This window comes from Chinchilla lanigera, unplaced genomic scaffold (assembly GCF_000276665.1).
Source record: "Chinchilla lanigera isolate Chin_1 unplaced genomic scaffold, ChiLan1.0 scaffold00087, whole genome shotgun sequence".
Classification (NCBI taxonomy): Eukaryota; Metazoa; Chordata; class Mammalia; order Rodentia; family Chinchillidae; genus Chinchilla; species Chinchilla lanigera.
Window position 1 is genome coordinate 4,789,128 of NW_004955488.1, and position 14,197 is coordinate 4,803,324.

Genomic DNA, 14,197 nt, shown 5'->3' on the forward strand with positions numbered 1-14,197 from the left:
CATTTAGCCATGTGATCTTTCACAGAGGGTTCCAAAACATATAATGGAGGAAACATAGCCCTTTCAGCCAATGGTGCTGGGAGAACTAGTTATCTACATGTAGAAAAAAGACTGAAGCTGGACTCATCCATCTCCATGTACTAAACTAAAATCAAAATGAATCAAAGATCTGAATATTAAAATAAAAATACTTAAGGGGCTGGGGATTTAGCTCAGCGGCAAAGCGCCTGCCTGGCAAGCGCAAGGTCGTGAGTTCGGTTCCCGGTACCAGAGAAAAACCAAAACCAAAAAAAAAAAAAAGACAAAATAAAAATACTTAGCTTGATGGGACATAAGGTTAAGTAAAATTCTTGAACATACAGACATAGGCAATGACTTTCTGAATAGAACACAAATGTAAAGAAATAGTCAACACGAGATTACATCAAATTAAAAAGCTTCTGTTACAACAAAGGAAACAAACTTCAGAGTGAAGAGACAACCTACATAATAGAAGAAATTCTTGCCAACTACACCTCAGACAGAGGACTAATATCTAGTAAAGAACTCAAAAAAATTAACCTTCCTCAAAATAAAAGACTCAATCAAAAAATGGGCAACTGAAATGAATAGACACATATCAGAAATACAAATGGTCAATAAATACATGAAAAACTGTTCAACATCTCTGGCCACTAGAGAAATGCAAATTAAAACACTGAGATTTTACATTACTTCAGAAAGAATGGAAACGATTAAAAAAATCAAATAATAAAAAGTGCTGACAAGGCTGTGGTGAAAAAGGAACTCTCCTACATTGCTGATGGGCTTATGAACTATTACAATCATTATGAAATCAGTATTTTTTTTTTCCAATACCAGGAATCGAACTCACAACCTTGCACTTGCCAGGCAGTCGCTGTGCCACTGAGCTAAATCCCCAGCCCTGAAAATCAGTATGGAGATTCCTCAAAAAACTGAAACTAGAAATTCCCTTTGACCCAGCTATTCCCCTACCACATATCTTCCTGACAGTTACAGACATCCTGTTACAGTGATACATGCATACCAATGTTTACAGCAGCCCTATTTAGAAAAGCCAAATCTTTAAGCAGCCTATATGCCTATCAACTGAAAAATGGAATAAGAAATGGTATTTATACACAATGGAATACTACTTTGCTATAAAGAAGAATAAAGTAGAACATTTGGTAGGAAAACAGACGCACCTTGAAAACATGTTAAATGAGATAAATCAGACACAGAAGTTTTAATATCATATGGTTTCTCTCATATGAGAAATCAAAGATATAAATAAAGATCAAAATAAAAGATAAAAGAAAACATGGAGATAGACGTGAAGGGGACCAGGAGGTGAAGGAAGGGGGAGAAGGAATAGGACAGAAAAGGACATAAAAAAACCCAGAAGATGTGTCATGTATCAAGTAACCACAATGAACATACTGATTATATGCTGCAAAAATGAAAAAATAAGTCAATTAAAAGTTAAAAAGGAAAAAGTTAACTGTGCCTATAATTCACAATATTGTTATTAACTAAAGTGAATAGACTTGCAAATGAAAAATTGTTCTAGGTCATAGGTAATTTTGGTCTCAGTAGTAAACATGTACTAAACTCTCAAACTTTTTAAAGAAAAAATCATTTATGAGTGATCTCTTCTTATACTAATAAATGTGATGTATAATAACTACTGAAATAACTATGTAATTGGTAATGGCCATTCCTTAACTGAAATTATCCCATCACTTAGAAATTCTGTTAGAAATGTACGAAGCTGTACTTGCTAAAAGTTCCTTTGTCACCACACATTAACACAAATGCATCCAATGATTCACACAGCAAAATGCACAGCAACTCTTTTCTTACAAAATTATAAATTCTAGGACAGTGGACAAAGGCTGCTTTACCTTCAGGGGCATCTGCATCACATCTCTTTGGCACAGAAAGGGTTAAATTGCTTTTATGGTCATCCGAAGTTACATTGCTCTGAATGATGAAAATACAGTTAAAAATGTAAATGTTACACTAGCAAATATATTTGGATTAAAGTATTCACATTATAAACCTTACACTTTTCTATTAACCACATGTAATATTCTACAAGTTAACTTTAATGCAAATTATGATCAGAAGAAAATGAATTATGGTAAATTTAATATGAGGGCTTTTGGAATAATCCTTTAGTTTCAATGTTAAGTAACAGAGGTCTTTCTTAGAACACACTTCTAGTCCAAACATGACATCTAAAAGAAATGGAACACTTATTTTTAGATAATTTTTATTTTTAGAATAGGCAAAGAGTATCTCTTGTCTATGCAAAAGCATAATCCTCCTTTAGTTGTAAAGAAATGTGTATTAAGCATGACATAGTGATCTAGCTACAGCAGATGAAGCAGGGAGAGGATTAAAGGGAACGGAAGTGAGAAACAGGGTTCTGGTGACCCTGTAGGGTGTTTCCCAAGCTTGGGTCATTCATGTACCTCCTGCAGGACCTGTGCCTTATAAGCTCCACCGACATTATTAATCACCTGGTATTCTTCAGGGAGCTCACTTTTAACATTTAGCAATACTATGGTACTGATTGGGGGGTTGGAGGGCTTGCTAATTTTTTTCTAATTACATGTTGAAGTAAAAAAGAATAGAAGAATTTCAGGACAAATGGAGTAGCCTGGGCAGACTGGAATGGAGAAAGATTCCATTAAACCAGCACACGAACAGGATGTGAACTGTTGGGAGGTCGAGCAAGAGGTATTTGAGGAAAAGGAAACAAACTAATCAAAGGTAAAATCAGATACGTTAAAATATTATAAATTGTCAGAAAATCCAAATGTCTTGTTCAATTAAAACTAAGAACCACAGTTGGCTTTTGAGCAATCCACATTAAAGAATTAGTGGAACAGATAACAGTCATGCTTAAAAAAAAGCCCATTAATGCATGCGTGCAGGCACACACACACACACACGCACACACCTCATGGAATACCTATCCTGTGGGTACATGGTAGCAATGAACAGACATAACTGTGCTCATCAAACTCCTTTTGGAAGTCATATTATTAAAATTACTAGAAATAGTGTTTTAGAGGAGGTATTATGAGTTTTAATGAAGTGCTAAAATAAAGCCCAACAGCTTACTGCCAGAGGATCCATTTAAGGAAAAATTATAAAGAAATTCTTTATACTATTTTTGAAAAGTATGAAGCAAATATTAAATATGCTCAAAAATGGAACAAAGCCCCAGCCTTAGCAATACTGAATTTAATCTGATGAGTTAATATGCTAGTCATCAAAATTAAACTTTACCTTTAAATATCACTAGCTTTAAAATATGAAAGAAATCAAATTTTAAATGTAGCACTTACCTCTATTAAGTAATTTTGACTTCCGTACATAACATACTGGGGAGCAAGACTATAAATCATGTAGCTGGTGTGAAGGACGATCAGCAGAAGTATCATGCAGAGAAATAAGAGTGCCTGAGGCCTGGTTCTACCTCTTCTGATTTTATATAACTGCAAAGAAGAAAGGGACAACACTTCAGCAATATATTTTATTTGGACAGCACTATGTCTGTTTTTGTATTATACAGTTCAATCAACCATTTCTTTGATGCAAAGTAAACACAATTCTTCACCATTTCAAAATACTGTAAGAATGAAAAAGACAATTCTTCCCCCATAAAGCGTTTAGATTTAACTTTATATTTAAAAATAATGGCACAGAAGCTATATCCAAACTATCCTATAAATGATCCACTCAAAACCCAGGAACCAGAGAGTTTATTAGTGCTCACATGGTCGCAGGGTTCCAGAAAAACCTTCGGAACTTACTGTGTGCATCTGTTAGAAGCTCCCAGAGCTGAGGACTGTGCAGTACCCCTATTTCTATCTACAGGTTATGCGTATGAGTTTAAAGTATTAGTAATATATTTATGGTTTTATCACGTATTACTACCAAGAAAAGTTAGGCTACATGCTTGAAATTATTCTCTTCTTATAAAATACCCTCAATACTGTGCTGAAAGTCTAGATTATTATTAAAATTTAGTGTAGGCTATGATAACCTGATTCTAGCTATTTTCACATCTATAACCAGGAAATTAAAATAAATGGTAATTTTAATATAAAGAACTAGGTGACTGACTACATTTTAACAGGGAGCCACACTTCCATTTTAGCAATTTAGGTACCTCCCACTCTCTTGCTATCTTACTAGATTACACAATGGTAGTGATCAACCGAATTCTAATTCTGGATGAGATGAAAATAAGATCACTTAAAAATGTACATCTCCAAGCTTTCCGTACACCTAGCAGTGGCCCTGTAATGAAATACTAATCACGGAAAGGTGACTGAGGGATTTCTGGCAATGTCCTGCTTCACTGAAAAAGGTGTATGCTTCTTACTTGTATGTATTTTTTTCCCATACAGAACATGGACAGGAAAAATGGAACTGCAGCAACCATACTGCCATGAAGACAGACAGACCCAAGAAATTTAGAGATGTTGGACCTGGCACTTTAGAGCTATTAAAATGATGCTAGATCCTCGCCTGCCCCCTCAGCAAGAAGTCTTTCACTAGTTCAAAGTACTACTTAACTTAGTTTTCTTTTATTCACAGCTAGAAGTCAGGTCTACATGATTTGGCTTCATTTTAAAATTGTTAAATTATTTCAAAACGAGTATAAGAAAAAAATAACCAGTCATACTGTTAGTGTTTACATCTAAAATGTCCTGTAAAACTCTCATGTTTGGAAGGTGACTGACCCAAGGGGTTATTAAATTTCTCAGTGGACTGATCCATTGTTTGCTTCACAGCTGTATGAGCTGTTAGGAGGCAGGGCCTGGTTAGAAAACGATGTCACAGGGGTTGTGCCTTTGGAGGGTTATAGCCCCTCCCCAGCTCCTCCTCCTCCTCCTCCTTCTCTCTCTCTCTCTCTCTCTCTCTCTCTCTCTCTGTTTCTTGGCTGCACTGAGGTGCCCACCTCTCCTCCACCAGGCCCTTCACCATGCTCCTTCTGCTGCAGAACCAGCCAACCATGGACTGAATCCCCCGAAAACTGTGGGCCAAATTAAACCTCTCCTCCTTTAAACTGTAGGTGTCGGGTATTTTGTTCTAGCAACAGAAGAGATGCCCAAGACACACACAAAGCTGGCCCTTGCTATTCATGAAGGATTGATTCCAGTACTCACTGTGAGGCCAAAACCTGCAGATACTCAAGTCCCTTATGAGAATAGTGCTATATGTGCATATAACCTACTTATAATCTACTTATCCTCCTGTGTAATTTAAATAATCTCTAGATTATTTGTAATAACTAATATAAATGCCAGTAAATGGCTGTTAGGCTATAGTGTTCAGGGAATAATGACAAGGAAGAAAGCCTGTACATGTTCAGTTCCACCACAACTTTTTCTAAATACTTTTCTGTCTGTGGGTGCTTAATGCCACAGATGTGGAGTCCACAGATACAGAAGGCTGACTGTAGTCCTCTGCACCTCCTAAAAGGAAAGGCTATCTTTTTAGATTCAATAGCTCCACTGTGGTTCAAGGTGTTCTCATGCAGCCATAACTGAAGAAAATAACATGTCTTTTAGATAAGGGTTTATTAACCTTGGCATTGTTGACACTTGAGGTTAGATTAGCCTTTGCCCTGTGTACTACAGGATTTCTACAGCACTTCTGGCCCCTCTTCAGGAGATGCCAGCAGCACTCCCACTGTAACAACTAAAACTGTCTCCAGGCAGGGGACGAAACCACTACTGTTCAAGAAGTACTCCTGCATTATCATGATGTACAAAAGCTAACATTCTTATCATGCTTGGTATCAAAGCCTGACTTATATATTCCTACATATAATTTGTAAAAATAGAGATCTTATGCAAAATAATGAAAAAAGTCAAAATAATAATGTAATATACTTACTCTAACCCAAAAGAACCATATGCCAATATTTCGAATTCCTGCCATTGAAGTAAAAATGAAGTACATAATAATAATTGTTATAAGAATATAATCAAGAGGGAAAACCTGCAAAAAGATAAAATCAAATTTAATATGTATATCATGAAAGTCCAAGAAGTAATGTGAAATAACTGAAAATTCATTATTTATATTTGACAAATGCTTAAAATAACCCTAATTAAAATTAAGCTACTGTGATAATACCATTAAAAGCAGAAAAATCCTCAAAATTCCTCAAACTACTATCAAATCATATAGCATAATTACCTTATGAGAAATCCTAAAAACAAATTTAACTACAAATTAAATTTATACATGAAAATTGGCAAATTTCACCTTGTATCATATAACATATGAAATCAAATTATGTCTAAAAGTCTAGCAACCTACTGATATAATAATCTTTAAAGTAACATAACAATTTAGAAATTATGTGCAGATCGAAAGTCATATAGCAAACAGCACAAGCACATGTCAAAGCAGTAGAAAGCTTGCAGCGTAAGAGTTTCAAATGGAAAGCAGTGTCAGAATGCCTGCTGCGATATAAAATTACTAATATTTTACTTACTGTTTGTAGTACAGGCAAAAGCATATTCAGTGGATTACTCAGGTTAGCTCCAAAAATTATGAAACCAGAATCGATTCCAGCTGAATGGAGAGCTTTATCTAAACTAAAACAAAAATATACAGTGAATCTATGTTATACGATTGCATTTCCAGTAAACCTAGAAAGAATATCAAATTTAGCCTACAAATACAGTTGATTAAAGAAAACCAAGAAAAACCAATTAAACCTCACAGATCTTATTCTATTAATAGAGTAGAAAGAAAAACTGTTATTGGAGCTTTCGGTCATTCTTTTGTTAATGCTATAGAACACTCCTCACAGAACTGCTACTTTGGATGAACTGGCTAATGGAACAGGGCACCAAAAAAGTATAATGCTATACAGAATTCGTGTAAGTATTTCAGAATAGGTGTCGTACTTACTTTGACAGGAAGAGAGAAATTACAAACAGCAATGCAACTAAGATGAAAAATATTCCCCAAATGATCTAAAAGGAAAAATATATTCATTACAATATAGTTCTGAAAGTTGTTATTAAAAGCACATAACCATTACGCTCAAAATGAGCTGCTAGCATGTAACAATTTTCTAACTAAAGTGATCCAAGATACATTTTAATTTATAATTTATAATTTATATACAGTCCCTGCCGTTTATACCTAAATTTTCAATATAAATTATGAGATCATTTGGTTAAGAACCAATATAAGTAAGAGAGAAAGCATGTAAAATGTTTTCCCTAATAAATAAAACTTTTTGATCAAATATAAAATTTTATCCCATTACACTCCAATATAAACTTCAATATTAATGAGAAGTATTTAAGACTAACATATAACGAGCGCACGTGCACACACACATACACACACTACCACCACCACTGCACCAAGAAACCAATCAAGTGATAGTTCCCTGTTAATTATAATAGGGAAATAGGAAATAGAGAATAGAGAACACTTTTCCATCGAAGTAACAGCACACATAGTGGTTAAATTACTTCACAGCCCAGAAAAGTCTACATAAGTGACACTATTCCTGATGTACTAAAGTAACTGTCCAGTAAAACAATGTTTCTGTAGGAAAATGTGTCAAGCTGTTTTTTTCTACTTTTCAACTTTTTATTGGGGATATAAGAATAAGGATACTGAATGTGTGTTTTATTTTTTATTCTCTTTAATGGTTTGATCAATTCTTCATTCTTACATCTGGTAATCTGAGCAACTTCATTGAAGATAACAATACGTAATACAACAGTCACTGTTAATTCCTATCATTTTGTTCTGAAACCCTGTATCATTTTTATTGCTTTCGCTTTGTTTTGCTTTTGTCTATGCTGTTGGTATTTTGCTATTGTTCTTTTTTTCATTATTCTCTTTAAAGTAAAAAAACAAAAATAATAAAGGGACTGGAAATGAGTTTCTAAGAAGCTAGGTCCAAATAAAAAACAGAGGTAAAATTTACAGTAGCAAGAGTTTAGGCTTCTTCAGCCCCTAATACCTTCCCTAAGCTCCAGGGACAAATTGGCCATGTAACAGGCGAGAGGAAGAGAAAGGAAAGTCACACAAAACACAGATTAAGTGCTTGGGGCTCCTGCTTTGCCTGGAATTGACAGAACTGGATGAATAAAATCATGAATGTTAATGTTAGGGAGGTTTCCATCTTCACACAGTTGCTCAAGTATATTTCAAATGCTAAGGGGATGAAAGAAGTGAAATAACCACGTATCACCCTACCGGGCATACAAAGATCATTTTTGAAAGTAATGCTAAATCTTTGTTCTGGTAAATTCTTCATTTCAGACAGAGCGACTGTGACCTTGTTGGGAAGGACAGAGTTAGCAAGGAGGAGGACCAAGGAGTCCACTGCCATCTCTTGAAATAGTATTTCAGTAAGAGCGTAGTAATCAGAATACTGCATTTATCTGTTTTTATATACTGAGATTCCACATGAGAATTCATTACTTAAAAGTTGTTTTAATTATACATAAATTTGTAATGACTCCTTCATAGCAGTAAGCATTAATTAGTAGGCGGGCATAAAGGAGTTACAGATTCTTTTTCCACTGGATTTGGGCACTTATATTTGACAGATGGGTAAAATGGAGGACAATAAACTCATACTGAGGATCAACAAGTGAAACATCACTTTCTGATGAGGTAGCATAACTGCTAAGCTCCAATTAATAGTAGAGGAATGTGACATAGAAATAGTACTTGAGGGCCACGGATGTAGCTCAGCGGCATAAGGGCTTGCCTGGCAAGCCTGAGGTCTTGAGTTCGATTCCCAGTACCAAGAAAAAAAAAAAAAAAGAAAGAAAAAGAAAAAGAATTGCACATGAAATTAAGATTCTCTTGCCCCTTGATTGTCCATTCTGGCAAAAAGTAAAAATTATAAAAGATCCTCAGCTTTCTTTCCAATCATTGGCATGAATGACCCAGAGTTAGACTGCTTGCTTAGTTACTTATCAAGACACAGAACAAATGTAAACAATGTAAATACTTTATAAAGACCAAGAAAATTGGTCATGTATAAGGACTTAAATTAGCCCTTCAAGAATTGTGGGCTGGAGATATATAGCTCAGTGGCATAAGTGCCTGCCTGGCAAGCACAAGGTCGTGAGTTCAATTCCCAGTACCAAAAAAAAAAAAAAAATTGTGCCAGTGATGATCCTAAGTCTAGTTACTATGTTACTATGCCAGTTTTCAGATTACTTTACCTTATTTTATTTTGTTTTACGGTGCTGGGAAATGAACCTAGGGCCTTATACATGCTAGGTAAGCACTCTACCACTGAGCAAATTTCCAGCTATAATGTCAAATAAGGTGACACCTGTAAAAATAGTGAAATAAAAACTTCTGAAAAAAATTTCTCCCCTAAAAAGAACACTAAGAAAACTTATCAGAGTCAAATTTTCAATACTCTGAAAATGAACAAAAGCACACAATAATCCTGTAGCATTTATTCGAGAAAACTAAATGCGTTTCTAACACAGAGCACTGCAGCATTCTAACTTGCTCTGGTCCAACTTCTGCCCTAATATTGTGGTAGCCCTGAAAAGTAGTCATAAAAGCCTAGGAATCACATGAGGAAGCAAAAAGGGGTCAAATCTCTCTGTAAGCTCCTACCCAGAGAACTGACATTATTTGACCTTCCTGGTGGCTGTCAGAAGGCTCCGCTTGCAAGACTGTACTGGACCTGCATGGCACTCACACTGTGCCAAAAGCCTTTCCCTGGAGTGTGGTCCAAAAAAGCAGCAGTATGAACTTCACGTTCTCAAGACCCAGTGAACAACAGACAAAATTAAACCAAGCAAAAGCTTAAAACTAAAGCCTATGGAATGAGATATCCATAGAGGCTTTGAAAAGTTCTGACATACTTCTGGAAACAGGGAAAATCTTGTGCATGCTCAGGGCTGCGAGTGTGATCGGCAAAGGACTGAGAAGGCCTACAATCCCACCTCTGCCCGGCACTGTGGTTCTGCATGGCGAAGAAACGAGGCCAGGCCAAGTGACAGAAGTGCCTACTAGCACGCTGCAGTAGTGAGCGAACACACAGAGAACCCTAGGACAAGACTGGGACACTTAGAAGTTCCAGCTGCTTAAGAAGATCTCTGTCCACTCTAACAAACCAACTTGGCAGGGACTACAGCGACCAGGACAACACGGAGTACAGACTTCACAAAATCAGTTCACAAAGCCACTAAACAATAAGAAATAATAATGTAGTAACAACAAATTACCTCGTGATTAAAAATTTTCAGGTTTTAACCACAACAAAGAAATGAAACAACAAAACAACCAACCAAAACAGGATGGCTAGAACCGCTAACAGAGCAGGGAAAATCATCCATAGGCAGTTTTTAGGAAACCTAGGCATTGGACTTACTAGACAAAAACTTTATCTGCTGTTTTAAATATGTTCAAAGAACTTTTAAAAAAAAACGTGTATGAGCAAATAATAGCAATGATGAGACAAAAAAATTATTTCTTTTTGTTTTTTTTTTTTTGTTTTTTTTCCGGTACCAGGGATCGAACTCACGACCTTGCGCTTGCTGGGCAGGCACTGTGCCACTGAGCTAAACCCCCAGCCCTGAGACAAAAAAATTATTTCTTAAAAGTGAACTGAAACCCTGAGGAAGAAAAAAATAACTGCAGTAAAAAGTTCACTAGTAATATTAAGCAACATATTTGAACAAACAGAAGAAAAGACAGCAATGTGAAGATAAATCAATTGAGATGACCCAATCTGAGGAACAGAAAAAAGAAAAGCAAAGAAAGGAGAAGAATCTTTGAGACATGTGGGATACCATCAAGCAGAACATAAGTTAATAGAATTTGAAGAAAGGGTAAGAAAACAACCAGAAAAAAAAAAGGAGAGAGGATGGTCAATGCCTTTCCAAACTTGATAGCAAACATTAATTTCTATATCCAAGAAGCTCAAACCACTCCAAGTAGAAAACTCAAAGACATCCATATATACACGTAGAAAACTGAAAAGGAAAACACCCCCACAAAACCGTAAGTGGGAAGAGACTCATCATATAAAAATAGTCCTCATTCCTTCAGGAACCACTGAAATGTGCAGACACTGGAGAAACAGGTGGGATAAAACAAGGTGAAATGAAGCTTGGGTGTAGCTCCATGTGCTTAGTATGCCAGCATCCCAAGAATTAAAACAAACAAAAAAAAGACTAGGTAAAGTAGGTATATTCTTAGACACACTGGCAAAACTAACTCAAGAAGAAAACAAGTCAACAGAGAGCTGTAATAAGTAAGACCCTGTAGGGTGTGTATAAATAAATACTTACTCTAAAATACAAAAAATTCTGAATTTTATTTGGATCAAGGATTTTTCTATGAATATCTGGATTACATTATTATTATGGAAAGAAGGCACATGTCCCCAAATTCCTATGTTAAAATCCTACCCACCAATGCAATGGTGTTAGAAGGGCTTTTAGGAGGTAGTCAGGGGAGAGGTTACGAGGATGAGATCCCCGTGATGGAATTCTGTCCTCATACAAAGGCCAGAAGCCAGAGCTTGCTGTCTTTCCACCACGCAAGGACACAGTGAGAAGGTGGCCATAGGCAGCGCTGTGAGAAGGAGCCCCCTAGAAAATGGATCTGTCAGCTACCTGACCGGGGACTTCCCGGCCTCCCGAAGTCTGACAGATACACGTCTGTGATCTAAGACAACCACTCTAACATAATTCAATAATCTGGGTTAGAAATTACACTAAATGCATATAACGCAATGAAGCTAGGTGGAATGAAGTTAACCTAAGTCAGATAAAAGGGATACAAAGGAGACAGAAAAAAGAAGGGGGGTACAGGCCTCAATACGGAAAAAGGTCTTTATCAATGGAGCAGAAGGGTATTTTCAAAACAACTACCATTTAAAATTAAGAAAAGAGCTTCGCTAGCTGGGCATAGTGGCACATAATCACCAGGAAGCTGAGGTAGGAGAATCATAGCAATTTCAATGGCAGACTGAACTACACAGCAAGAGCCTGTCCCAAAAAAAAACCCAAAAAAGAATAAAGAGTAAAGCTTGGCTAAAAAACTGAGAAGGCTGAGTGTAGTGGCACATGCCTGTAATCCCAGAACTTGGGAGAGAGGATTGCTCTCTCCCAAGAGGATTGGGAGGAGGATTGCTGTGAATTCAAGGCCAGCCTGGGCTACAAAATGAGTTCAAGGCCAGCCTGATCTACATAGTGAAACTCTATCTTAAAAAGACCAAACCAAAAAAAAATTATAGGACTGAGAAGTCTCAATTCTACTCATTAATCATCAGTTTCACTTCACATGGCAAGCACCATTAACAGTTTCCTGTGAATCCCTCCAGGAATGATGTATGTCCGTGTGCCTGGTCAGGTGTTCAGACATTCATAATAATCAAGAACACTGCTTCTACCACAGGCAATATCTGCAACCTGGACGCTAGTTTCCATTAAACACAACACATCCTGAACAATACTTTCAACACTTTTCCAAGGTATGATTTAAAAATACAAATAGGCAGTGTTTCCATGCATTTTAATGGCCGTGTAACACTACTTCCTAATGTGGAGGTTACAATTCATTAAGCCACTCGCCTACTGACAATGGCAATTTACACTATGTGGTTCATCAGAAGCAACAGTGTAAGAAAAAGTCATTTCTAAAAATGTAATAATTTTATTTTTAACACATTCAGGTTTACAGAAAAATTCAAGGTGCCTACAGAAGTTCTTATATAACCTTCCCCCTCCCCCCCGACATAATTTTTTCTACTCTTAACACCTTGCTTAGGCTGGTACTTTTGTTACAGCTGATGAACATTACTGATGCAGTATTATTAACGAAAATCCTTAATTTCTATTAAGATTCAGTCTTTGTACTGCATTGTTCTATGGGCCTTGACAAGGGGGTAATGTCATGTATCCCCCCTTTGAGTATCACACAGCATAGATTCACTCGTCTTTTTTTGTTTTGCTTTGTTTTGTTTTTCTCCGGTACCAGGAACCGAACTCACGACCTTGCGCTTGCCAGGCAGGCGCTTTTGCCGCTGAGCTAAATCCCCAGCCCCGATTCACTCGTCTTAAGTCTCCTTGATTCCCCCTATTTATCCTACCCCACCTCACCCCAAACTCCTGAAAGCCACTCAGCATTATACTGTCTCCACCATTCTCCCTTTTCTGAACGGCACATAGTTAGAAGAGTATGTCATCTTTCCAGATTGGCTTCTTTGTTTAGCGCTATGTGTTTGCGATCCCTCAATTTCTGTGGATTGAAGCTCTTTTCTTTTAATCTCTACATAACCCTCCATTATATGGATGGACTGCAGTTTATCCACTCGCCTACTGAAGAACATTTTGATTGCTTCTGCATTTTGGCAGTTACACATAAACATCTGAGTACAACTTTTTGTATGGTCAGAGTTTTTAACCCAACTGGGTAAACAAGCAGGACTATGATTGCTGGATTCTATAAAACAACTATGTTTAGCTTTGTAAAAAAACTGCCACATTGCCTTCCAAAATGACAGTGGCAGTTTGCATTCTCATTAGCAAAGCATGAGTGCCTATTGCTCTGCATCCTTGCTGGTATTTCAGTGTCAGATTTTCTTTATGGACTTTACCCACTGTGGTGGATTGATAACTGGTGGTCAACTTATAACCCCCAGCTGAACTGAGTAAGTGTGGTGCTGGGTGTAGGAGGCCCACCTGAGGACTGTTGCCAGCAGCGTAAGAGGCAGAACTGGAGAAGAAGTGAGGTTGTTGGGAGCTGGTAAAAGGCTGTCAGGAGCTGGTAGAAGCTGTAAGAAGCTGCTGGTTCTGTTGGAGGAGCCTGTCATGCTGGCTTTCCTGATAAACGTGGCTATTTTCATCCTCCAAGGAGCTCGGGACCTTGTTGGCACTGAAAATAGTTTCGGTTCACTTTGGGGAGCTCTGGTCCTCACCCTGAGCATCGCCTCCTGGCTCTGGAGGGGAAGATGGTACACAGGTCAGTCTCCTGGAGAAGCTTGTAGCATTGGCTCTCCTGATGGGAACTCAGCTGTCCTGATCATCGGAGGAGCTCGGGACCTCACTGTTGCTGAGGACGGCTGCGGTACTTTTCAGGGGAGCTCTGGTTCTTATCTTGCCCATCGCTTCCTGGCTCCAGGGCAGATCCCTCAGCCTGCTAG

At 37.4% G+C, this 14,197-nt stretch overlaps 1 protein-coding gene across 1 annotated transcript in view; it reads right to left on the reverse strand.

The window, feature by feature from the left end:
- Window positions 1-14,197, reverse strand: part of Lmbrd1 (LMBR1 domain containing 1) — a 104,567-nt gene that overhangs the window by 14,293 nt on the left and 76,077 nt on the right. The window contains exons 10-14 of the mRNA XM_005404466.1: window positions 6,955-7,019; window positions 6,533-6,635; window positions 5,926-6,030; window positions 3,363-3,512; window positions 1,908-1,986 (exon numbers count right to left, since the gene is read on the reverse strand). Coding sequence (XP_005404523.1) covers window positions 1,908-1,986; window positions 3,363-3,512; window positions 5,926-6,030; window positions 6,533-6,635; window positions 6,955-7,019 — 502 coding nt within the window. The remainder of the gene's footprint in view (window positions 1-1,907; window positions 1,987-3,362; window positions 3,513-5,925; window positions 6,031-6,532; window positions 6,636-6,954; window positions 7,020-14,197) is intronic.